Consider the following 25312-nt stretch of genomic DNA (forward strand, 5'->3'; position numbering starts at 1 on the left):
CAGTAAATGGTTCCAGCATACTGAATATACATATACTCAACTATTAAACACTGGAAGTAAAATATCAGAGCACCTCAAGCCAATAAAAATCGAATGAGTTCATTATTGTTCTTTCTTGAATCAAATTTTCTGTGCATTCAGTAACCCTGTGTTAAAATTTTGGATTACTTATTGTTCTGTCGACGTTTTAAAATAACATCACCGTAACGATATTTGATAGAGCATCGGAAAGAGTAACATCCAAAGGAATTTGAAATTTAAAGCGACAGAGTCTGTATAACATATTGGGTTATGACGCCTGGCGAACATTTCGGAATTGAACACAACACTACTGCTACCTACTACTGCTACTGCCTACTACTACTATCTACAACTACTATCTACAATTAGTTCCTACTACTACTACTACTGCTACCTACTAGTACTACCTACAACTACTACTAGATACTATTAATATCTACTACAACTACTTATTGGTTCTAAGTTACACTAGTACCTACTACTACTTCCTTTTAATACCTTCAAATGTTACCATTTGTTTACTAACTATCTACAAAAAAGCTGTTTCTGTTTCTCTAAAAAAATGAAAACAATAGAGGAGACTTATCTCTAGAGGAGACTCGCTGAGCATAAACAACAGAAGCTTTTCTCTATCTCAAGGTAATGTGTCCTGACTGACACAGACCGATAGAGTTTAGCCGCTAATATTTTCAACAATTAATTAAGTGTTTGAAGTTTTTTCGAAGATATAAAAAACGCTGAAGCTATGTTGTATACGTTTACTCAGTAATTTTCAACTCAATTTTAATTTCTTAATTAACAATTAAGAAATCCATGGTATGGTATATCCAGTGGTACTTAATTAATTAAATCAATGTAGGGTTTTATTGTTTAGCGAACCAGTCTAATTTTTAGGATTTTTTTTGATATGTTCTTTTTTTGAAGTGCAACTTTTTTTATACTTTATTCAAAAAATGCTTGCTTCAAAAATTCTATAGTGTGTACCTTAATGGAAACAAACACTTTACAACGTACCTACATTATCAAAAAAAAACAGGTTTTACGCTATATAGTTGTTTTCGTATGTTTATTCAGAGCCACCTGTTGTTTCAGTTGTCAGGAATTACACAAATTTTCCAAATCCCTACGTTTTAAAAACTTGTATAGACAGAAAACAGCTGGAATAGCTTGCCAGAAGGACAATGCGTTTGTTGAGTTTCATATTAACCTTAGCTTCGGCTCAGGATGTGTTCAAAGCTGAGACTGTAATTGTGAACTTGCTATGCATCAAAAGTTTAGCGCTACATGATCTTGCAATTTTTGTTATATTAACTTCTTTCTAATTTGTTAAATTTCATTTGGTCATTGTTTATCTGAAGAAAATTAAAAACGAATCAACCTCATGAAACATTCTTGCACAAACTCGTTGCGCAGTCTTGTTGCATTCTTGCACAGTCTTGTCGCATTTGAGAGCTGAAACAAAAACATTAAATATAGGTGTTGCTGAACAAATTTTGTTTGTTTTGAGCGTCTGTTTACACTCAATGGGCACCAAATGGTTCCAGAGAAGTACTTCTCGCGGAATTTGAAACAAAATTCTTCTTTTTTAGTGTTCAAAACACAACCGGAGACAGTATGGCTTTGGATAGGCAAGTAGAATAAAAATGTGAGACATGGTCGATCACTTTACCTAAAAGTTGAACCATTGTGTTCGATTTCGAGTTTGTGATCTAAACAGTCTTCAAGGATAATTGACTTTTAAGAAAAAGGCTTCTTTTTTAGTATTCAAAACTCAGAGGCGGCATGGATTTCGATAAGCAAGTTTATTAAAATGGTGATTTTGGTCGATTGCTCTACAGAAAAATGGAAGTCTTGAGTTTGCGTTTGATTTTTTGATCTAAAAACACTATTCAAGGATAATTGACTTTGAAGAAAGACTAATTTTAGTATTAAAAACACAATAATCGGTGACCGCTTAACTTTGAATTACCAAATATAATAAAATGTGAAAACTTGGCCTATCCCTCTAATTTAAAGTCAAAGTTTGAGTTTGAGTTTGTGATCTAAAAATAGTATTCAAGGGATAATTACGTCATAATAGTTGTTATGTTATATAGTTGTGAACGCAAAACATTTGAAATACGTTCTCACAATCTATTTAGACTACAGCTATATATGTGTCAAAAAAGTGAAGGAGACCTCCTGGTTTTACTAAGCTTTTTGATATAATTTACTATATTATATAGACTATGTTCACGTGGTCTATTATGCAATCTTTACTGCACGACTTCTGCAAGCATTCTAAGCTGAAGAGTATAATTTTGCATTGTTCTATAGAAAAAAACAGAAAAAACACATGATTTTCCTGGTGCTAGGAAAATTGGCGGACAGGTCGTTTAGCCGACAAGGAAAAAATGAGAAATTTAGACGACATTTTTTATCATAATTGGTTAAAAAAAGTCTAATTGGTTTATGAATCAGTAGTTCGGTTGTGATAGATTCAAATCAACTCCCACAGACCGTTGAGGCATGACCATGGCCCATGAGGCATGGCCAGATGCGGTTAAATGCAGTCCAACCACGTAAAGCCCTCCGATACACTAGTTGATGAAAAAAACTAAGGTATACTTGTCCGCTTACAGAATAGTGTTTTAAATTGGCCAATCACAGCTTCAGAATAAGATTTATTGCTCATTTTACTTAAATTGTCGGTAAAAATGTTCCATTTTTTGGTGTGTTGACATATTTTACCAGTATTTTTGAAAAGATAGGTCAGTGCAACTCTTTAAATGATTAAATTTCTCTGAAGAATATTCGGCTAATGAACATTAAAAATTATAAAATAACTAATGTGGAGATACCTTTAAGTCATGGCCACATTAAGTAACAGTTAACACAACTAATTTTGATTTTTGCTACCATAAAAACCGACAACACAGACAGTAGAAATCAGATTAGGAGCTTCGATACCATAGTCAAACTGACAAGTATACTTCAACATTCATTTGGCCGATTTGGAAAATTTCCAGTGTTAAAACCCTGTAACCCATAGTGCGTCAAGTTCAAAGTTTAAGGTATTCAAAATTTTTGGAAATTAGTGTTTCACTTTTCTATGTGGTAATATTGTATTATAATACTAGTATTCTTGGCTTTGTGTACTTCGTTTTGATGTTATCTTTTCGAAAGGGTTTCTAGGTTTTCAAAAGTTCGTTTGGTTTGGATCCTATGAAGAGTCGATTTGAGTTCTTTCAACTGAGTCAAAGACAAAGAACAACTGTCAAAAGGCAAATCCTGATTATAGAGGCAATTGAGCTAATAAGATTTCCAGATTTTTTAATGCAGTATTTTAATTTCCTCTGAGCTTAAAAAATGTGAGAAATAAGTAAAAATGTCTCTTGGAAAAAATCTCCAGGTGGAATTTTACTACTGCGTGTTTTGCTTATTGCCACTATTGTCAATAGAGACCATTGTAATTTAACATGATTTTTATCCTCATGAAAATTTGTAGCCGCTATAACAATAAATGGTTGAATCATTATGTACATGAAAAAGTTGTTTTTCACGAGTAATCATATAGCAAAACCTTAATTTTCAATCAAGCTTTATTGATCGGCAAATTACGCTATGAAAATGAATCAGCGGTCTCACAGGTAGTATGAAAAAATTTTTTTTTCATGGCGCTCAAAAAAAAGGAAACCTCTAACAGAACTGCAAAATAAACAACGGTAAGAAAAGAAACGCTTTTTAATGTCAGCTTTGCTTTTAATTTGAAAGACTTAATATAAAACAATGCCTAGCTGAAATAAAAAAAAGACTTAGATTGTGCAAAGCAAAAATTTATAAGATATCCTTGTCAAACAAATATTTATGTACAAGCTGATTTTTCATTACTCCTTTAACAAATTTGTTTTTTTAAGACCTCAATAGTTTGTCTGAGAACGGAGAAGTATTCACTTCTTGCATCTATTGGAAATTTCGTTCTGATACGTTAAATGCTTACTATTCATGATACCATAGCTTTATGGATTAAAGAAGTTTTAAATTCGCGTTAATGAATACTTAGGTTTTAAATTTTTATGAGTTACTTGAATATCATACTGAAATACTTCAAATTGACACATAGCTCTAAAAGCTACTGAAGGAATTCTGTGAAAACCAAATGTTCTAAGACAAACACAAGTTGTTGCACATGTATACAGAAAACAGTAGTGCAAACTTACGTCTATGGTTCATATTGAGCCTTTGAGCAAAACATGTTTGTTATCTACTAACGTTAGCAGGGAACTTCTTATCGTTCCTTACAATAAACCACGTCAATACTATGCAAAATCAAAAGTATTATACAAATAAATTAATACTAAACGTACGACATAGAACCAGTTACTATATAAACTAGAAGCAATTGTAACCGTGAAAATCAAACAATAAGGCCAATAGTTGAGTTTAAATGTATTTGATTTGTCCATTGCCTTTTCCATTGCTTTATATAAGTTAACGTTATTTTGTTTAACTTCAGCACAGTGGGGGGTCGAAATGTACTCCCAAATAAAGAATTGCAAGCCTATGTACTCACTCTCTATTTATCACAAGTTTTGCTGCAACACAGTAGAGTACATGTATATATACGCCTTCTTGATCAGAGACAAGAGAATACTTAAGCAGACTAAGAAAAGTGCTTTTAGCCGAAAATATTATGCAACAATTTTGCAGAGAAGACTGAACTTCTCATACGCACAGTGCAATTCTTCAGCTTTATACGTAGCAATCAGATCAAAACCTTGAAATGTTAATGTCTGAGGTACTTAGGAGAAACTTCAATTCTTTTTACAACTGAAAAGGAATAAGAATTAGTCTAACTGATTTAACAACTGAGTTCTCCTCGAAATGTTATAGGTCTTCATTGGAAACTATTTGGCTAATTAGGCTAATAGAACGAGTGCTAACATCCCAGCGAACGGCTTATATTTACTTTTAACTGAATGAATTGCTTCTCAAATTAATATTTTAGCGTTTTCATTCTTGACTTGTATTTCATTCAGTTAGTGTATGCCAAAACCCAAACTCAACTGCCGGTTTATAACCTATAATGTATCATATCCTAACGCAATTTGAAGGCTCATTTCAGCGCACACTTGTCTATCAAACTCGTTATGAAAACAATATTGCCTTTATACAACAAAGGAAGGGCAGCTCAATTTCAAACTGGACTACCTTCGATCATTGTCTCATACCCAAAAAATTTATTGACTTTGTTACTACATTACCTAATATAACCGAAGAGGAAGACTTTATCAACAACTCAACCCCCTCAGAAACGGTAGTAACTTCTCAGAATATACCTAATCCTTTGACTTCTGACATATGGTCACTTCCTATGGACATAAAGAGGATCTTGCGCAGTTATGATTTCGAAAGTATGCCACTCTTCAGGAGCCATGAAGAATATTTCGCTGCTTTAGAAGGTTTGGAAAATATGTGGAAAAAGCTCGAATCATGCAGAATTGAAACAAAACTAACCACCATTCACGATAAAATTGATCATACAACATCATCCACACCCGATGATAACAGAAAGACTGTGATATCTTCCATCTTAGAACGATTCCCTAGTCTTCTTGAAGAAAACTCGAAAATTGAAGAAAACTTCCAGAAACTTAGCACTGAGCCATCGGCTAACAATGCTCTACGAAAGAGGAGCCAATCTCGTGTTGTTGGAGGATGTGTAATTCACAGTGGAAATTTCCCAAAAAGAATGAGATTCGATGAAAATTTGAGGTGTTCATGCGACAATAACAACTAGAACTGAAAAATTCTTGTCGATTAAAGCTTATGAACTAGACGTTGGTATCCAGTATATTCCATTTATAACCTGTTATTTTGAAATGCTGTGCTTTATTAAAATCCGTTGTGTATGCTTATTATGCAAATTTTAGTAGTAGAAAAACCACTCCTTTAAACTAAAGTATGTTGGTTGAACATTATCCATGTCAGAGAAACAGGAAACAGGCTTCGACCTGTTTAAACAACTAGAAAGTCAGAAATTTGTTGTAGAGTAGGATCCCCAAACCGTAGATTATCGTTCTGAAATGTTGAAATGGATACGCGCAAGAGTCGACGTTATAAAGAGCTAACGTTAGAATACGCCGCAACTTGTTTTGATTTAAGTAGAGCCGAAACCAAAAAGTTGCCCTTAATTACCCTAAATTGTTAGTTGATTATTAAAAAAGTACCTGAGTGGGTTAATTGGTCTCATGTTCGGTTATGATAGTTTCATATCAAGTCCCAACAGCCGCTGAGGCATGGCCATGGTCCGCGATGATTTCAAGATAATTTTTTTTTTAATTTGCTTTCAGTGTCTTATACTAGAAGATACTAAATATTATTTTTTCCAATACTCGAATGTAGTAGTCTCATTTAAGAGCCAAATTAATTTGTCGCAAAATTTACCGTAAATTATCAACTTATAATTTAAATAAAATGTCCGTTCTCTTGAATCGGCTCTTTTCACTTCGGCTCTCTTACAAGTCACGGGTTGAAACAAAAAATTCAACCTGACCACTTGCTTTTTATGAATAAAAAAACCTATATTGTGAGAAGTTCAGTCTTCTCTGCAAAATTTTTGCATAATATTTTCGGCTAAAAGCACTTTTCTTAGTCTGCTTAAGTATTCTCTTGTCTCTGATCAAGAAGGCGTATATATTTACATGTACTCTACTGTGTTACAGCAAAACTTGTGATAAATAGAGAGTGAGTACATAGGCTTGCAATTCTTTATTTGGGAGTACATTTCGACCCCCCCACTGTGCTGAAGTTAAACAAAATAACGTTAACTTATATAAAGCAATGGAAAAAGCAATGGACAAATCAAATACATTTAAACACAACTATTGGCCTTATTGTTTGATTTTCACGGTTACAATTGCTTCTAGTTTATATAGTAACTGGTTCTATGTCGTACGTTTAGTATTAAGTAATTTGTATTATACTTTTGATTTTGCATAGTATTGACGTGTTGACGTGGTTTATTGTAAGGAACGATAAGAAGTTCCCTGCTAACGTTAGTAGATAACAAACATGTTTTGCTCAAAGGCTCAATTTGAACCATAGACGTAAGTATGCACTACTGTTTTCTGTATACATGTGCAACAACTTGTGTTTGTCTTAGAACATTTGGTTTTCACAGAATTCCTTCAGTAGCTTTTAGAGCTATGTGTCAATTTGAAGTGTTTCAGTATGATATTCAAGTAACTCATAAAAATTTAAAACCTAAGTATTCATTAACGCGAATTTAAAACTTCTTTAATCCATAAAGCTATGGTATCATGAATAGTAAGCATTTAACATATCAGAACGAAATTTCCAATAGATGCAAGAAGTGAATACTTCTCCGTTCTCCCATGAGTTTTCTCAAGGCAAACTATTGAGGTCGAAAAAAAAACAAATTTGTTAAAGGAGTAATGAAAAATCAGCTTGTACATAAATATTTGTTTGACAAGGATATCTTATAAATTTTTGCTTTGCACAATCTATGTCTTTTTTTTTATTTCAGCTAGGCATTGTTTTATATTAAGTCTTTCAAATTAAAAGCAAAGTTGACATTAAAAAGCGTTTCTTTTCTTACCGTTGTTAATTTTGTAGTTCTGTTAGAGGTTTCCTTTTTTTTGAGCGCCATGAAAAAAAAATATTTTCATACTACTGTGAGACCGCTGATTCATTTTCATATCGTAATTTGCCGATCAATAAAGCTTTATTGAAAATTAAGGTTTTGCTATATGATTACTAGTGAAAAACGACTTTTTCATGTTTATAATGATTCAACCATTTATTGTTATAGAGGCTACAAATTTTCATGAGGATAAAAATCATGTTAAATGACAATGGTCTCTATTGACAATAGTGGCAATAAGCAAAACACGCAAAAGTAAAATTCCACCTGGAGATTTTTTCCAAGAGACATTTTTACTTATTTCTCACATTTTTTAAGCTCAGAGGAAATTAAAATACTGCATTAAAAAATCTGGAAATCTTATTAGCTCAATTGCCTCTATAATCAGGATTTGCCTTTTGACAGTTGTTCTTTGTCTTTGACTCAGTTGAAAGAACTCAAATCGACTCTTCATAGGATCCACAACAAACGATCTTTTGAAAACCTAGAAACCCTTTCGGAAAGATAACATCAAAACGAAGTACACAAAGCCAAGAATACTAGTATTATAATACAATATTACCACATAGAAAAGTGAAACACTAATTTCCAAAAATTTTGAATACCTTAAACTTTGAACTTGACGCACTATGGGTTACAGGGTTTTAACACTGGAAATTTTCCAAATCGGCCAAATGAATGTTGAAGTATACTTGTCAGTTTGACTATGGTATCGAAGCTCCTAATCTGATTTCTACTGTCTGTGTTGTCGGTTTTTATGGTAGCAAAAATCAAAATTAGTTGTGTTAACTGTTACTTAATGTGGCCATGACTTAAAGGTATCTCCACATTAGTTATTTTACTATTTTTAATGTTCATTAGCCGAATATTCTTCAGAGAAATTTAATCATTTAAAGAGTTGCACTGACCTATCTTTTCAAAAATACTGGTAAAATATGTCAACACACCAAAAAATGGAACATTTTTACCGACAATTTAAGTAAAATGAGCAATAAATCTTATTCTGAAGCTGTGATTGGCCAATTTAAAACACTATTCTGTAAGCGGACCAGTATACCTTAGTTTTTTCATCAACTAGTATATCGGAGGGCTTTACGTGGTTGGACTGCATTTAACCGCATCTGGCCATGCCTCATGGGCCATGGTCATGCCTCAACGGTCTGTGGGAGTTGATTTGAATCTATCACAACCGAACTACTGATTCATAAACCAATTAGACTTTTTTTAACCAATTATGATAAAAAATGTCGTCTAAATTTCTCATTTTTTCCTTGTCGGCTAAACGACCTGTCCGCCAATTTTCCTAGCACCAGGAAAATCATGTGTTTTTTCTGTTTTTTTCTTTAGAACAATGCAAAATTATACTCTTCAGCTTAGAATGCTTGCAGAAGTCGTGCAGTAAAGATTGCATAATAGAGCACGTGAACATAGTCTATATAATATAGTAAATTATATCAAAAAGCTTAGTAAAACCAGAAGGTCTCCTTCACTTTTTTGACACATATATAGCTGTAGTCTAAATAGATTGTGAGAACGTATTTCAAATGTTTTGCGTTCACAACTATATAACATAACAACTGTTTTGACGTAATTATCCCTTGAATAAAATTTTTAGATCACAAACTCAAACTCAAACTCAAACTTTGACTTTAAATTAGAGGGATAGGCCAAGTTTTCACATTTTATTATATTTGGTAATTCAAAGTTAAGCGGTCACCGATTATTGTGTTTTTAATACTAAAAGTAGTCTTTCTTCAAAGTCAATTATCCTTGAACAGTGTTTTTAGATCAAAAATTCAAACACAAACTCAAGACTTCCATTTTTCTGTAGAGCAGTCGACCAAAATCACCATTTTAGTAAACTTGCTTATCGAAATCCATGCCGCCTCTGAGTTTTGAATACTAAAAAAGAAGCCTTTTTCTTAAAAGTCAATTATCCTTGAATACTGTTTAGATCACAAACTCGAAATCGAACACAATGGTTCAACTTTTAGGTAAAGTGATCGACCATGTTTCACATTTTTATTCTACTTGCCTATCCAAAGCCATACTGTCTCCGGTTGTGTTTTGAACACTAAAAAAGAAGAAATTTGTTTCAAATTCAGCGAGAAGTACTTCTCTGGAACCATTTGGGGCCCATTGAGTGTAAACAGACGCTGAAAACAAACAAAATTTGTTCAGCTAAACACCTAAATTTAATGTTTTCGTTTGAGCTCTCAAATGCGACAAGACTGTGCAAGAATGCAACAAGACTGCGAACGAGTTTGTGCAAGAATGTTTCATGAGGTTGATTCGTTTTTAATTTTCTTCAGATAAACAATGACCAAATGAAATTTAACAAATTAGGAAGAAGTTAATATAACAAAAATTGCAAGATCATGTAGCGCTAAACGTTTGATGCATAGCAAGTTCACAATTACAGTCTCAGCTTTGAACACATCCTGAGCCGAAGCTAAGGTTAATATGAATCTCAACAAACGCATTGTCCTTCTGGCAAGCTATCCCAGCAGTTTTCTGTCTATACAAGTTTTTGAAACGTAGGGATTCGGAAAATTTGTGTAATTCCTGACAACTGAAACAACAGGTGGCTCTGAATAAACATACGAAAACAACTATATTGCGTAAAACCTGTTTTTTTTGATAATGTAGGTACGTTGTTTGTTTCCATTAAGGTACACACTATAGAATTTTTGAAGCAAGCAATTTTTGAATAAAGTATAAAAAAGTTGCACTTCAAAAAAAGAACATATCAAAAAAACTCCTAAAAATTAGACTGGTTCGCTAAACAATAAAACCCTACATTGATTTAATTAATTAAGTACCACTTGATATACCATACCATGGATTTCTTAATTGTTGATTAAGGAATTAACATTGAGTTGAAAATTACTGAGTAAACGTATACAACATAGCTTCAGCGTTTTTTATATCTTCGAAAAAACTTCAAACACTTAATTAATTGTTGAAAATATTAGCGGCTAAATTCTATCGGTCTGTGTCAGTCAGGACACATTACCTTGAGATAGAGAAAAGCTTCTGTTGTTTATGCTCAGCGAGTCTCCTCTAGAGATAAGTCTCCTATATTGTTTTCATTTTTTTAGAGAAACAGAAACAGCTTTTTGTAGATAGTTAGTAAACAAATGGTAACATTTGAAAGTATTAAAAGGAAGTAGTAGTAGGTACTAGTGTAACTTAGAACCAATAAGTAGTTGTAGTAGATATTAATAGTATCTAGTAGTAGTTGTAGGTAGTACTAGTAGGTAGCAGTAGTAGTAGTAGTAGGTACTAATTGTAGATAGTAGTTGTAGATAGTAGTAGTAGGCAGTAGCAGTAGTAGGTAGCAGTAGTGTTGTGTTCAATTCCGAAATGTTCGCCAGGCGTCATAACCCAATATGTTATACAGACTCTGTCGCTTTAAATTTCAAATTCCTTTGGATGTTACTCTTTCCGATGCTCTATCAAATATCGTTACGGTGATGTTATTTTAAAACGTCGACAGAACAAATCCAATCTACTCTTCATAGGATCCATAACAAACGAACTTTTGAAAACCTAGAAACCCTTTCGGAAAGATAACATCAAAACGAAGTACACAAAGCCAAGAATACTAGTATTATATTACAATATTACCACATAGAAAAGTGAAACACTAATTTCCAAAAATTTTGAATACCTTAAACTTTGAACTTGATGCACTATGGGTTACAGGGTTTTAACACTGGAAATTTTCCAAATCGGCCAAATGAATGTTGAAGTATACTTGTCAGTTTGACTATGGTATCGAAGCTCCTAATCTGATTTCTACTGTCTGTGTTGTCGGTTTTTATGGTAGCAAAAATCAAAATTAGTTGTGTTAACTGTTACTTAATGTGGCCATGACTTAAAGGTATCTCCACATTAGTTATTTTACTATTTTTGATGTTCATTAGCCGAATATTCTTCAGAGAAATTTAATCATTTAAAGAGTTGCACTGACCTATCTTTTCAAAAATACTGGTAAAATATGTCAACACACCAAAAAATGGAACATTTTTACCGACAATTTAAGTAAAATGAGCAATAAATCTTATTCTGAAGCTGTGATTGGTCAATTTAAAACACTATTCTGTAAGCGGACAAGTATACCTTAGTTTTTTCATCAACTAGTATATCGGAGGGCTTTACGTGGTTGGACTGCATTTAACCGCATCTGGCCATGCCTCGTGGGCCATGGTCATGCCTCAACGGTCTGTGGGAGTTGATTTGAATCTATCACAACCGAACTACTGATTCATAAACCAATTAGACTTTTTTTTACCAATTATGATAAAAAATGTCGTCTAAATTTCTAATTTTTCCTTGTCGGCTAAACGACCTGTCCGCCAATTTTCCTAGCACCAGGAAAATCATGTGTTTTTTCTGTTTTTTTTTCTTTAGAACAATGCAAAATTATACTCTTCAGCTTAGAATGCTTGCAGAAGTTGTGCAGTAAAGATTGCATAATAGACCACGTGAACGTAGTCTATATAATATAGTAAATTATATCAAAAAGCTTAGTAAAACCAGAAGGTCTCCTTCACTTTTTTGACACATATATAGCTGTAGTCTAAATAGAATGTGAGAACGTATTTCAAATGTTTTGCGTTCACAACTATATAACATAACAAATATTATGACGTAATTATCCCTTGAATAAAATTTTTAGATCACAAACTCAAACTCAAACTCAAACTTTGACTTTAAATTAGAGGGATAGGCCAAGTTTTCACATTTTATTATATTTGGTAATTCAAAGTTAAGCGGTCACCGATTATTGTGTTTTTAATACTAAAAGTAGTCTTTCTTCAAAGTCAATTATCCTTGAATAGTGTTTTTAGATCAAAAATTCAAACACAAACTCAAGACTTCCATTTTTCTGTAGAGCAATCGACCAAAATCACCATTTTAATAAACTTGCTTATCGAAATCCATGCCGCCTCTGAGTTTTGAATACTAAAAAAGAAGCCTTTTTCTTAAAAGTCAATTATCCTTGAATACTGTTTAGATCACAAACTCGAAATCGAACACAATGGTTCAACTTTTAGGTAAAGTGATCGACCATGTTTCACATTTTTATTCTACTTGCCTATCCAAAGCCATACTGTCTCCGGTTGTGTTTTGAACACTAAAAAAGAAGAAATTTGTTTCAAATTCAGCGAGAAGTACTTCTCTGGAACCATTTGGGGCCCATTGAGTGTAAACAGACGCTGAAAACAAACAAAATTTGTTCAGCTAAACACCTAAATTTAATGTTTTCGTTTGAGCTCTCAAATGCGACAAGACTGTGCAAGAATGCAACAAGACTGCGCAACGAGATTGTGCAAGAATGTTTCATGAGGTTGATTCGTTTTTAATTTTCTTCAGATAAACAATGACCAAATGAAATTTAAGAAATTAGGAAGAAGTTAATATAACAAAAATTGCAAGATCATGTAGCGCTAAACTTTTGATGCATAGCAAGTTCACAATTACAGTCTCAGCTTTGAACACATCCTGAGCCGAAGCTAAGGTTAATATGAAACTCAACAAACGCATTGTCCTTCTGGCAAGCTATCCCAGCAGTTTTCTGTCTATACAAGTTTTTGAAACGTAGGGATTCGGAAAATTTGTGTAATTCCTGACAACTGAAACAACAGGTGGCTCTGAATAAACATACGAAAACAACTATATTGCGTAAAACCTGTTTTTTTTGATAATGTAGGTACGTTGTTTGTTTCCATTAAGGTACACACTATAGAATTTTTGAAGCAAGCAATTTTTGAAGAAAATAAAAAAAGTTGCACTTCAAAAAAAGAACATATCAAAAAAACTCCTAAAAATTAGACTGGTTCGCTAAACAATAAAACCCTACATTGATTTAATTAATTAAGTACCACTTGATATACCATACCATGGATTTCTTAATTGTTGATTAAGGAATTAACATTGAGTTGAAAATTACTGAGTAAACGTATACAACATAGCTTCAGCGTTTTTTATATCTTCGAAAAAACTTCAAACACTTAATTAATTGTTGAAAATATTAGCGGCTAAATTCTATCGGTCTGTGTCAGTCAGGACACATTACCTTGAGATAGAGAAAAGCTTCTGTTGTTTATGCTCAGCGAGTCTCCTCTAGAGATAAGTCTCCTCTATTGTTTTCATTTTTTTAGAGAAACAGAAACAGCTTTTTGTAGATAGTTAGTAAACAAATGGTAACATTTGAAAGTATTAAAAGGAAGTAGTAGTAGGTACTAGTGTAACTTAGAACCAATAAGTAGTTGTAGTAGATATTAATAGTATCTAGTAGTAGTTGTAGGTAGTACTAGTAGGTAGCAGTAGTAGTAGTAGTAGGTACTAATTGTAGATAGTAGTTGTAGATAGTAGTAGTAGGCAGTAGCAGTAGTAGGTAGCAGTAGTGTTGTGTTCAATTCCGAAATGTTCGCCAGGCTTCATAACCCAATATGTTATAGAGACTCTGTCGCTTTAAATTTCAAATTCCTTTGGATGTTACTCTTTCCGATGCTCTATCAAATATCGTTACGGTGATGTTATTTTAAAACGTCGACAGAACAATAAGTAATCCAAAATTTTAACACAGGGTTACTGAATGCACAGAAAATTTGATTCAAGAAAGAACAATAATGAACTCATTCGACTTTTATTGGCTTGAGGTGCTCTGATATTTTACTTCCAGTGTTTAATAGTTTAGTATATGTATATTCAGTATGCTAGAACCATTTACTGAAGAAGCGATTCGCTTTTGTTTAAGATTTCAGTCAAAGCACGCATTATCCGTTAGTGTTATTCCTAATACGCAAACAAGACTTATTCGCTATCAAAAACTTGTTGTCGTCTTCGTTTGTGACATTTTGCTTGCCAATGCTTAATGGGACAGAGTTTAGCTACGCTGAAGGTCAAAATCCGTGTGCAAGATATAATATTATTGGATCGTGGAGACAAATAACAACATTCTTCATGGCAATTAAATTGCCCTCCAGGAACTTATCTCCCCCCTCTCGCTATTTCTCTCCCTCTCTCTATCTCTCTCTCTCTCATCGGATTGAAAACATATAAATACATAAATACATAAACACATTCAGACATATATACATACATTTCACTGTATAGATATAGAAAAACATACACACATAAAACCAAGAACGTCTTGACACATACACACATTTACAATTTCTACCCACAGACATACACTTCAGCTTATACTCATAGAAACATATTACAAAACTTAAGCACAGTTATATTTACTTATAAACAGATATACACTTTCATATATACTTTCATTATACACATGAATACGCATAATTATATAAATAAAACTCCCATTCTTTCGTTTCTTTCAATTGTTCATTCCTACATAAACATTACAATTTTGAACACATGTAAGCAAATATACGTGCTTGTTTTGATAGAAATATACATAGTTACACATGTATATAAAAAAAATAAAGCCAAGCTTTCCACATCACACTGTACATTTGCAGAAGTATTGTCAACAAAAACTGCTTCTGACTGCTCTTTGACTTCTTTCAGACTACTTCAAAAACTGAATTTTTCATGTCCTATTTGGTTGAACAAAATGAAATCCACAAACATCATTTTTGAAAGCTCCTTCATTGCGAAAAATCCATTTCATGCCATTTTAGGGCTTCAAAAAACTTTTGAAATATTTTTTCAGAAAATAACGAAATTTTTGTATGTTTCGACCCCCCATACTTCATAGGTGAATAAAGTGAAGTCAACAAAAAATCACTTTTGAGTGCTCTTTTATAGCGCAAAATCCATTTCAGACCATTTTAGGACTTTGAAAAATTTTGAAAATTTTTTTCAAAAATTTCGAAATTTTGATATGTTTGACCCCTATACTACTTAAGTGAAAAAAGTGAAGTCAACAAAAAATCACTTTTGAGTGCTCTTTCATAGCGCAAAATCCATTTCAGACCATTTTAGGACTCCAAAAAATTTTGGAAATTTTTTTCAAAAAATTTGAAAATTTGAAATTTTTATATGTTTCGACCCCTATACTACTTAGGTGAAAAATGTGAAGTCAACAAAAAATCACTTTTGAGTGCTCTTTCATAGCGCAAAATCCATTTCAGACCATTTTAGGACTTTGAATTTTCAGACCATTTTAGGTTCTTTGAAAAAAACTTGATTTCACTGAGAGAAAATCAGTTTTTCGGTGGTTAAGTTCTTTGCAGGGGGGTCCGGACCCCCCCCCCCCCCTCCAGTCATATAGCAGATGAGCATACTACTGACAACAGACCACAAAAATGACCTGATCGGAACTGTTAAAATGAAATGTCTCGATTCATTAATAGAACTTCCCACGACTTTAAACAGGAACCTTGACTCTGTCAGTCAATAGAACCTAAGTCTTCCATAAGTTGAGCATTGACTGCGCACGTTTTTCTCATTTTCAGAGCTGAAAGAAGAAAGTTTTGTAAATTGCAGATATAAAATACCAATTAAGATGCAAATTCGCAAAAAAAACGAGAATTTCCATCTGTGGTAGAAAAAAGATGTCTGATCAACACTTGTCACTACCTAAATACACGCCTTCGGAAAAAAATTTTTGTTTTCTTGACAGAGTCAGTTAATCGCATAAGTTGAAATATCCAATCTCACTTTATCAAAAAATGATGCTGACAAAAAGGCTTGGTTCTATGGAAAGATTCGAAAGCTCATTATCCCTAAGTTAAACTGTGGCACTGTTTTCTTTATTTTGCTTGATTTTGCTCATTCTCGCTAATGTCTGGTAAATTTTTGCGTTTTTACAGATAATAAAAGCTGCCGACAAACTTTAATAAATACATACGCAAACGGGTGGATTATTTTTCACTATGTTCATCAGAAGTTATTATGAGACACAAACTATTTTGAAGATAACTCTGGAATTCTGGAACCAATATCAAAAATCGTAGTAGATTTTATCTGGAAAAGTGTCAATTTTGAATGGACCGAATAGAAGCAAGAAGAAACTGAAAGAATTTAAACTATATTTCAATGCATAAGCATTTGAATACAGTTGCAGATACCCCTCACTAGAGCCATTTTAACACTTTTGAATTCTCGTAAAATTTAACCGTAAAAAATGCTTATTGGTTCTATCGTATTTTAAAATACCAGGAAATTTTTTTAACGTGGGATGTGAATTACTATTTTGTGTCTTTTTGATATAAAATTTATTTGTCATCAATTGAAAACACTTTGTTACTGCCACCTAATAGTTAATACTCTCCTTTACTGGCTTTTCTGAGAAAGAAAAATAAAAAAAAATTGATTAACAAATATTACTGAAGTTTGAAAAAGTCTGAATCTTTAACAAGATAGCTATTTCTTCGAAATCGCCCAAATTTTGTGTACTGAAATTGGTCACTCAGAAGAAACAAGATAGTTATTTCATCGAAATCGCCCAAATGTTGTGTACCAAATTTGGTCACTCAGAAAAAAACCGGTAAGAGAAGAAAAAATTTTTTTGTGCCCCCCCCCAAGCTTAAAGGGTGCATGTTATTTGCAGCCCCGGTGCACGTGCATGCATAATAAATAACCATGTAATGACACGTGTTGTGTAATTGCGGGGTGCAAAACGTACGGGGGGCACAAATTGGAAAAGATCCGAGACGTCGTCTGCCATCTATGCTCGTTTCACCTTTTTGATTGTGTTCTTTGAAATTCTTGCACCAGTTTAACGGATGACGGAAGTAGAAAAAGATTAAGTTTTTCAATTTAAGTATTTGAGTTTTTTCAGACTATTATTTGAATTAAAAGGAGACAAACTTTGTTTGAAAGTAGACAATTGTCTACTTTCAAACAAAATTTGTCTCCTTTTAAACCAAAAAATAGTCTAAAAAACTCACCCAAAACATACTGGAGAATCTCAAAAAGTTGTTCGTTAGTTCAACTGTAGATTTTTTCCGACAGTATTTAACCTATTTCATACTTTTGCTCGTAATGATCAGAATTTAGCTCGTTAATGATCAGAATTTAGCTCGTTAATGATCAGAACTTAGCTCGTTAATGATCAGACTTTAGCTCGTTAATGATCAGACTTTAGCTCGTTATTGATCAGAATTTAACTCGTTAATGGTGAGAATTTAGCTCGTTTATGATCAGACTTCAGCTCGTTAATGATCAGAAATTAGCTCATTAATGGTCAGAATTTAGCTCGTTAATGACCAGACTTTAGCTCGTTAATGATCAGACTTTAGCTCGTTAATGATCAGAATTTAGCTCGTTAATGATCAGACTTTAGCTCGTTAATGATCAGAAATAAGCTCGTTAATGGTCAGAATTTAGCTCGTTAATGATCAGACTTTCGCTCGTTAAGGATCAGAAATTAGCCCGTTAATGGTCAGAATTTAGCTCGTTAATGGTCAGACTTTAGCTCGTTAATGGTCAGAATTTAGCTCGTTAGTGATTAGACATTAGCTCGTTAATGATCAGAGATTAGCTCGTTAATGATCAGAATTTAGCTCGTTAATGATCAGGCTTTAGCTCGTTAATGATCAGAAATTAGCTCGTTAATGGTCAGAATTTAGCTCGTTAATGATCAGACTTTAGCTCGTTAATGATCAGAAATTAGCTCGTTAATGGTCAGAATTTAGCTCGTTAATGGTCAGACTTTAGCTCGTTAATGATCAGAAGTTAGCTCGTTAATGGTCAGAATTTAGCTCGTTAATGATCAGACTTTAGCTCGTTAAAGATCAGAAATTACCTCGTTAATGGTCAGACATTAGCTCGTTAATGATCAGAAACTGTCTCGATAATGGTCAGTATTTAGCTCATTAATGATCAGACTTTCGCTTGTTAATGATCAAAAATTAGCTCGTTAATGGTCAGAATTTAGCTCGTTAATGGTCAGACTTTAGCTCGTTAATGGTCAGAATTTAGCTCGTTAGTGATTAGACATTAGCTCGTTAATGATCAGAGATTAGCTCGTTAATGATCAGAATTTAGCTCGTTAATGATCAGGCTTTAGCTCGTTAATGATCAGAAATTAGCTCGTTAATGGTCAGAATTTAGCTCGTTAATGATCAGACTTTAGCTCGTTAATGATCAGAAATTAGCTCGTTAATGGTCAGAATTTAGCTCGTTAATGGTCAGACTTTAGCTCGTTAATGATCAGAAGTTAGCTCGTTAATGGTCAGAATTTAGCTCGTTAATGATCAGACTTTAGCTCGTTAAAGATCAGAAATTACCTCGTTAATGGTCAGACATTAGCTCGTTAATGATCAGACTTTAGTTCGTTAATGATCAGACTTTAGCTCGTTAATGATCAAATGATCAGAATTGAGCTCGTTAATGATCAGACTTTAGCTCGTTAATGATCAGAAATTAGCTCGTTAATGGTCAGAATTTAGCTCGTTAATGATCAGACTTTCGCTCGTTAATGATCAGAAACTAGCTCGTTAATGGTCAGAAATTAGCTCGTTTATGATCAGAATTTAGCTCGTTAATAATCAGACTTTAGCTCGTTAATGATCAGAATTCAGCTCGTTAATGATCAGACTTTAGCTCGTTAATGATCAGACTTTAGCTCGTTAAAGATCAGAAATTACCTCGTTAATGGTCAGACTTTAGCTCGTTAATGGTCAGACTTTAGCTCGTTAATGATCAGACTTTAGCTCGTTAATGATCAAATGATCAGAATTGAGCTCGTTAATGATCAGACTTTAGCTCGTTAATGATCAGCAATTAGCTCGTTAATGGTCAGAATTTAGCTCGTTAATGATCAGACTTTCGCTCGTTAATGATCAGAAATTAGCTCGTTAATGGTCAGAATTTAGCTCGTTTATGATCAGAATTTAGCTCGTTAATAATCAGACTTTAGCTCGTTAATGATCAGAATTCAGCTCGTTAATGATCAGACTTTAGCTCGTTATTGGTCAAAATTTAGCTCGTTAATGATCAGACTTTAGCTCGCTAATGATCAGACTTTAGCTCGTTAATGATCAGGATTTAGCTCGTTAATGATCAGACTTTAGCTCGTTAATGATCAGAAACTATCTCGATAATGGTCAGAATTTAGCTCGTTAATGATCAGACTTTCGCTTGTTAATGATCAGAAATTAGCTCGTTAATGGTCAGAATTTAGCTCGTTAATGGTCAGACTTTAGCTCGTTAATGGTCAGAACTTAGCTCGTTAGTGATCAGACATTAGCTCGTTAATGATCAGACTTTAGCTCGTTAATGATCAGAATGTAGCTCGTTAATGATCAGACTTTAGCTCGTTAATGATCAGAATTCAGCTCGTTAATGATCAGACTTTAGCTCGTTATTGGTCAAAATTTAGCTCGTTAATGATCAGACTTTAGCTCGTTAATGATCAGACTTTAGCTCGTTAATGATCAGGATTTAGCTCGTTAATGATCAGACTTTAGCTCGTTAATGATCAGAAACTATCTCGATAATGGTCAGAATTTAGCTCGTTAATGATCAGACTTTCGCTTGTTAATGATCAGAAATTAGCTCGTTAATGGTCAGAATTTAGCTCGTTAATGGTCAGACTTTAGCTCGTTAATGGTCAGAACTTAGCTCGTTAGTGATCAGACATTAGCTCGTTAATGATCAGAATTTAGCTCGTTAATGATCAGGATTTAGCTCGTTAATGATCAGACTTTAGCTCGTTAATGATCAGAAACTATCTCGATAATGGTCAGAATTTAGCTCGTTAAAGATCAGACTTTCGCTTGTTAATAATCAGAAATTAGCTCGTTAATGGTCAGAATTTAGCTCGTTAATGGTCAGACTTTAGCTCGTTAATGGTCAGAACTTAGCTCGTTAGTGATCAGACATTAGCTCGTTAATGATCAGACTTTAGCTCGTTAATGATCAGAATTTAGCTCGTTAATGATCAGACTTTAGCTCGTTAATGATCAGAAATTAGCTCGTTAACGGTCAGAATTTAGCTCGTTAATGATCAGACTTTAGCTCGTTAATGATCAGAATTTAGCTCGTTATTGATCAGACTTTAGCTCGTTAATGATCAGACTTAAGCTTGTTAATGATCAGAATTTAGCTCATTAATGATCAGAATTTAGCTTGTTAATGATCAGAATTCAGCTCGATAATGATGAGAGTTTAGCTTGTTAATGATCAGACTTTTGCTTGTTAATGATCAGAATTTAGCTCGTTAATGATCAAATTTTAGCTCGTTAATGATCAGAAATTAGCTCGTTAATGGTCAGAATTTAGCTCGTTAATGATCAGACTTTAGCTCGTTAATGATCAGACTTTAGCTCGTTAATGATCAGAAATTAGCTCGCTAATGGTCAGAATTTAGCTCGTTAATGATCAGACTTTAGCTCGTTAATGATCAGACTTACGCTTGTTAATGATCAGAATTTAGCTCGTTAATGATCAGACTTTAGCTTGTTAATGATCAGAATTCAGCTCGATAATGATCAGACTTTAGCTTGTTAATGATCAGACTTTTGCTCGTTAATGATCAGAATTTAGCTCGTTAATGATCAAATTTTAGCTCGTTAATGATCAGAAATTAGCTCGTTAATGGTCAGAATTTAGCTCGTTAATGATCAGACTTTAGCTCGTTAATGATCAGACTTTAGCTCGTTAATGATCAGAAATTAGCTCGCTAATGGTCAGAATTTAGCTCGTTAATGATCAGACTTTAGCTCGTTAATGAACACACTTTAGCTCGTTAATGATCAGAATTTAGCTCGTTAATGATCAGACTTTAGATCGTTAATGATCAGAATTTAGCGCGTTAATGATCAGACTTTAGCTCGTTAATGATCAGACTTTAGCTCGTTAAAGATCAGAATTTAGCTCGTTAAGGATCAGACTTTAGCTCGTTAATGATCAGACATTAGCTCGTTAATGGTCAGAATTTAGCTCGTTGATGATCAGACGTTAGCTCGTTAATGATCAGAATTTAGCTCGTTAATGATCAGACTTTAGCTCGTTAATGATCAAAATTTAGCTTGTTAATGATCAGACTTTAGCTCGTTAATAATCAGACTTTAGCTCGTTAATGATCAGAATTTACCTCGTTAATGATCAGATTTTAGCTCGTTAATGATCAGAAATTAGCTCGTTAATGGTCAGAATTTAGCTCGTTAATGATCAGATTTTCGCTCGTTAATGATCAGAAATTAGTTCGTTAATGGTCAGAATTTAGCTCCTTAATGATCAGACTTTAGCTCGATAATGATCAGAAATTAGCTCGTTAATGGTCAGAATTTAGCTCGTTAATGATCAGACTTTAGCTCGATAATGATCAGAATTTAGCTCGTTAATGATCAGACTTAAGCTCGTTAATGATCAGAAATTAGCTCGTTAATGGTCAGAATTTAGCTCGTTAATGATCAGACTTAAGCTCGTTAATGATCAGAAATTAGCTCGTTAATGGTCAGAATTTAGCTCGTTAATGATCAGACTTCAGCTTGTTAATGATCAGAATTCAGCTCGATAATGATCAGACTTTAGCTTGTTAATGATCAGACTTTTGCTCGTTAATGATCAGAATTCAGCTCGTTAATGATCAAATTTTAGCTCGTTAATGATCAGAAATTAGCTCGTTAATGGTCAGAATTTAGCTCGTTAATGATCAGACTTTAGCTCGTTAATGATCAGACTTTAGCTCGTTAATGATCAGAAATTAGCTCGCTAATGGTCAGAATTTAGCTCGTTAATGATCAGACTTTAGCTCGTTAATGAACAGACTTTAGCTCGTTAATGATCAGAATTTAGCTCGTTAATGATCAGACTTTAGCTCGTTAATGATCAGAATTTAGCGCGTTAATGATCAGACTTTAGCTCGTTAATGATCAGACTTTAGCTCGTTAAAGATCAGAATTTAGCTCGTTAAGGATCAGACTTTAGCTCGTTAATGATCAGACATTAGCTCGTTAATGGTCAGAATTTAGCTCGTTGATGATCAGACGTTAGCTCGTTAATGATCAGAATTTAGCTCGTTAATGATCAGACTTTAGCTCGTTAATGATCAAAATTTAGCTTGTTAATGATCAGACTTTAGCTCGTTAATAATCAGACTTTAGCTCGTTAATGATCAGAATTTAGCTCGTTAATGATCACATTTTAGCTCGTTAATGATCAGAAATTAGCTCGTTAATGGTCAGAATTTAGCTCGTTAATGATCAGATTTTCGCTCGTTAATGATCAGAAATTAGTTCGTTAATGGTCAGAATTTAGCTCCTTAATGATCAGACTTTAGCTCGATAATGATCAGAATTTAGCTCGTTAATGATCAGACTTAAGCTCGTTAATGATCAGAAATTAGCTCGTTAATGGTCAGAATTTAGCTCGTTAATGATCAGACTTTAGCTCGTTAATGATCAGAAATTAGCTCGTTAATGGTCAGAATTTAGGTCGTTAATGATCAGACATTAGCTCGTTAATTATCAGAATTTAGCTCGTTAATGATCAGACTTTAGCTCGTTAATGATCAGACTTTAGCTGGTTAATGATTAGAATTTAGCTCGTTAATGATCAGACTTTAGCTCGTTATTGATCAGACTTTAGCTCGTTAATGATCAGAATTTAGCTCGTTAATGATCAGACTTTAGCTCGTTAATGATCAGAATTTAGCCCGTTAATGATCAGAATTTAGGCAGACTTTGACTAGGAAGCTCGTTCATGTAGGCAAACTTTTTTATGGCGCTCGTCCATGTAATCAAAAACGCACTTTACCCCCCCCCCCCCCTGTGCGTTTTTAATTGTCTGATCATTAACGCACACCTTGACCTGGGAAACAATATTAAATGCATAGAGCGGTAAACGTTAAATTTAAATTAACTATAAGAATGGATTCAATTTGTTGCGTTCAGTTGGTCAAAAAGCTCTTCTGCCATTTTAGAGAATAACAGGAGGATAATGTTTGGGTCTCTGTTTGCAAGATGAACAGTTTATTTTAAGCACATTTTATGAAGAAACAAACAGTTGAGCAAATCTTTGTATTACCTGATGCAGTACCCTTCTAAACTGAAACCTGCATACTGCGGCTGCAAGGCTTCATTTATTTTTTTATGAAGTCATCTTTGGCACTATCATTGAGTGTTTAGGTCATAGCATAATTCAACATAGCCCCTCATCAGAAAGTTTCATAGTAGGTGTGATCCCCCATTTTTTGGAAGGTTCTCAGAAATTAGACGCTTGATCATCTCTGCAGACACACTACTCAATAATTTTTTATGGCAGTTCCTTTTTTTGCTATCTTGATATACAACCCATAACAGTAACTTAGGCACAGACTCATGTCTGACGCTGCGATTTATTACATTATAATGCCTAAGTTCCACAATTTTGTTGTCTCCAATTGAACATTTTGAAGCTAAGATAAAATTTTGTTAGAAACAAATTTGACATAAATTTGGACAATTTGTGATTTTCTCTAAGCAGTGAATGTTTGATTCCTCTTGTCAGAATTTTTTTTGCAGCTTAAAACGAATGCAGCTATGATTCTTTATCTGCATGAATAGAAAATACTTTTTTCCAAAAACCTCCTGCTTTGTTGAAACTGAAAGATGTCGAGCAGGTCGGCTGCAATTTTTCATAACTGAAATGAAAAATTGAAAAACGGTTTTTTTCGCTATCAAATAGTTTTTCCTTGAAAAAAGCACGAAGCAAATTCTTTTCATAGCTCAACAATATGAAAAAAATAGGAGATTTTTTTGTTTGGCAACAAATCCGATTTTGTGCAAAAATATTGTTTCTAATGTTCCGTTAATCAGTTCTAGAAATGCAGTGATCAATTCTGAATGCCGCATATTCTAATATGGAAATAGCTTAAGCTGAGCAACATCAGATAGAAAACTGAAAATTGGTTGGAGGTGAAATTTTTCCCTGAATTTAACTGTGGCCCTACCTACCATGTTTCCTGTATTCGTCAGCGTCCATTTCTCACTCGGCAAATTTCAATTGTCTCTTTCGTTTCTTCTTCTTCTTCTTCTTCTTCTTCTTCTTCTCAGTTCCGCTGCTCAAATTGAAAGATAAAAAATATATGATTTGTTGTTGACAAACACAGAAAGGTTTGTTCAAACAATACCAAAAATAGTCCACTTTCAATACACTATACCACTATAGGTGTCATTTTATCCCGCTGCTCTGCCATCACCCGAGAGTGAACAAAACCCGGTTAGAATTGCTGGAAAAAAATCAATGCCATACTCTGATTGGTCAATATTTCTTTGATTACCCTCTCCCCTAATATTGATCTTTACTTCCAAGATGGCTAGCTCAACATTTGAGTATTGAACAATCTTTTCACCATTTATTGTTTGTTCACATCTGGGGAAAGTTTTCCGGGACGATAGGAAATGTTATAGGAAGTCTGTTGATAAACAAAGTGAAAATAGTAGATGTGGTTTATGAACACACTCAGTACCATCGTATAAAATGGTGCTTTATTTCAGTAGAGTTATTGAACCCTTTTGAGAAAAGAATTCGTAATAATTTGCTGCACAGTTAGTGAATTGGCCAAAATCAACATAGGTACAAAACTTATATTATGACTAATTACAACAATGTACAGCAATGTAACCCCTCACATCTCCAAGTCCACTCTTTCCTTCTAAACTTTTTTCCAAATGCTACTTTTGAGGAGAAATTCCAGTGAACAATGGAAAAAACAGATGGTTGCGCCCCAAC

The 25312-nt window shown here is 33.7% G+C and overlaps 1 protein-coding gene across 1 annotated transcript in view; it reads right to left on the bottom strand.

Moving 5' to 3' along the window:
• LOC142341325 (aromatic-L-amino-acid decarboxylase-like) overlaps window positions 1-24826 on the bottom strand; it is a 101394-nt gene extending 76568 nt beyond the window's left edge. The window contains exon 1 of the mRNA XM_075392249.1: window positions 24535-24826. Within this exon, the coding sequence (XP_075248364.1) occupies window positions 24535-24562 (28 nt within the window). The 5' untranslated portion in view covers window positions 24563-24826. The remainder of the gene's footprint in view (window positions 1-24534) is intronic.
• Between the last annotated feature and the right edge of the window lie 486 nt (window positions 24827-25312).

The sequence above is a fragment of the Convolutriloba macropyga genome, chromosome 6, assembly GCF_964194025.1.
Source record: "Convolutriloba macropyga chromosome 6, txConMacr16.3, whole genome shotgun sequence".
In the NCBI taxonomy this organism is placed as follows: domain Eukaryota; kingdom Metazoa; phylum Xenacoelomorpha; order Acoela; family Convolutidae; genus Convolutriloba; species Convolutriloba macropyga.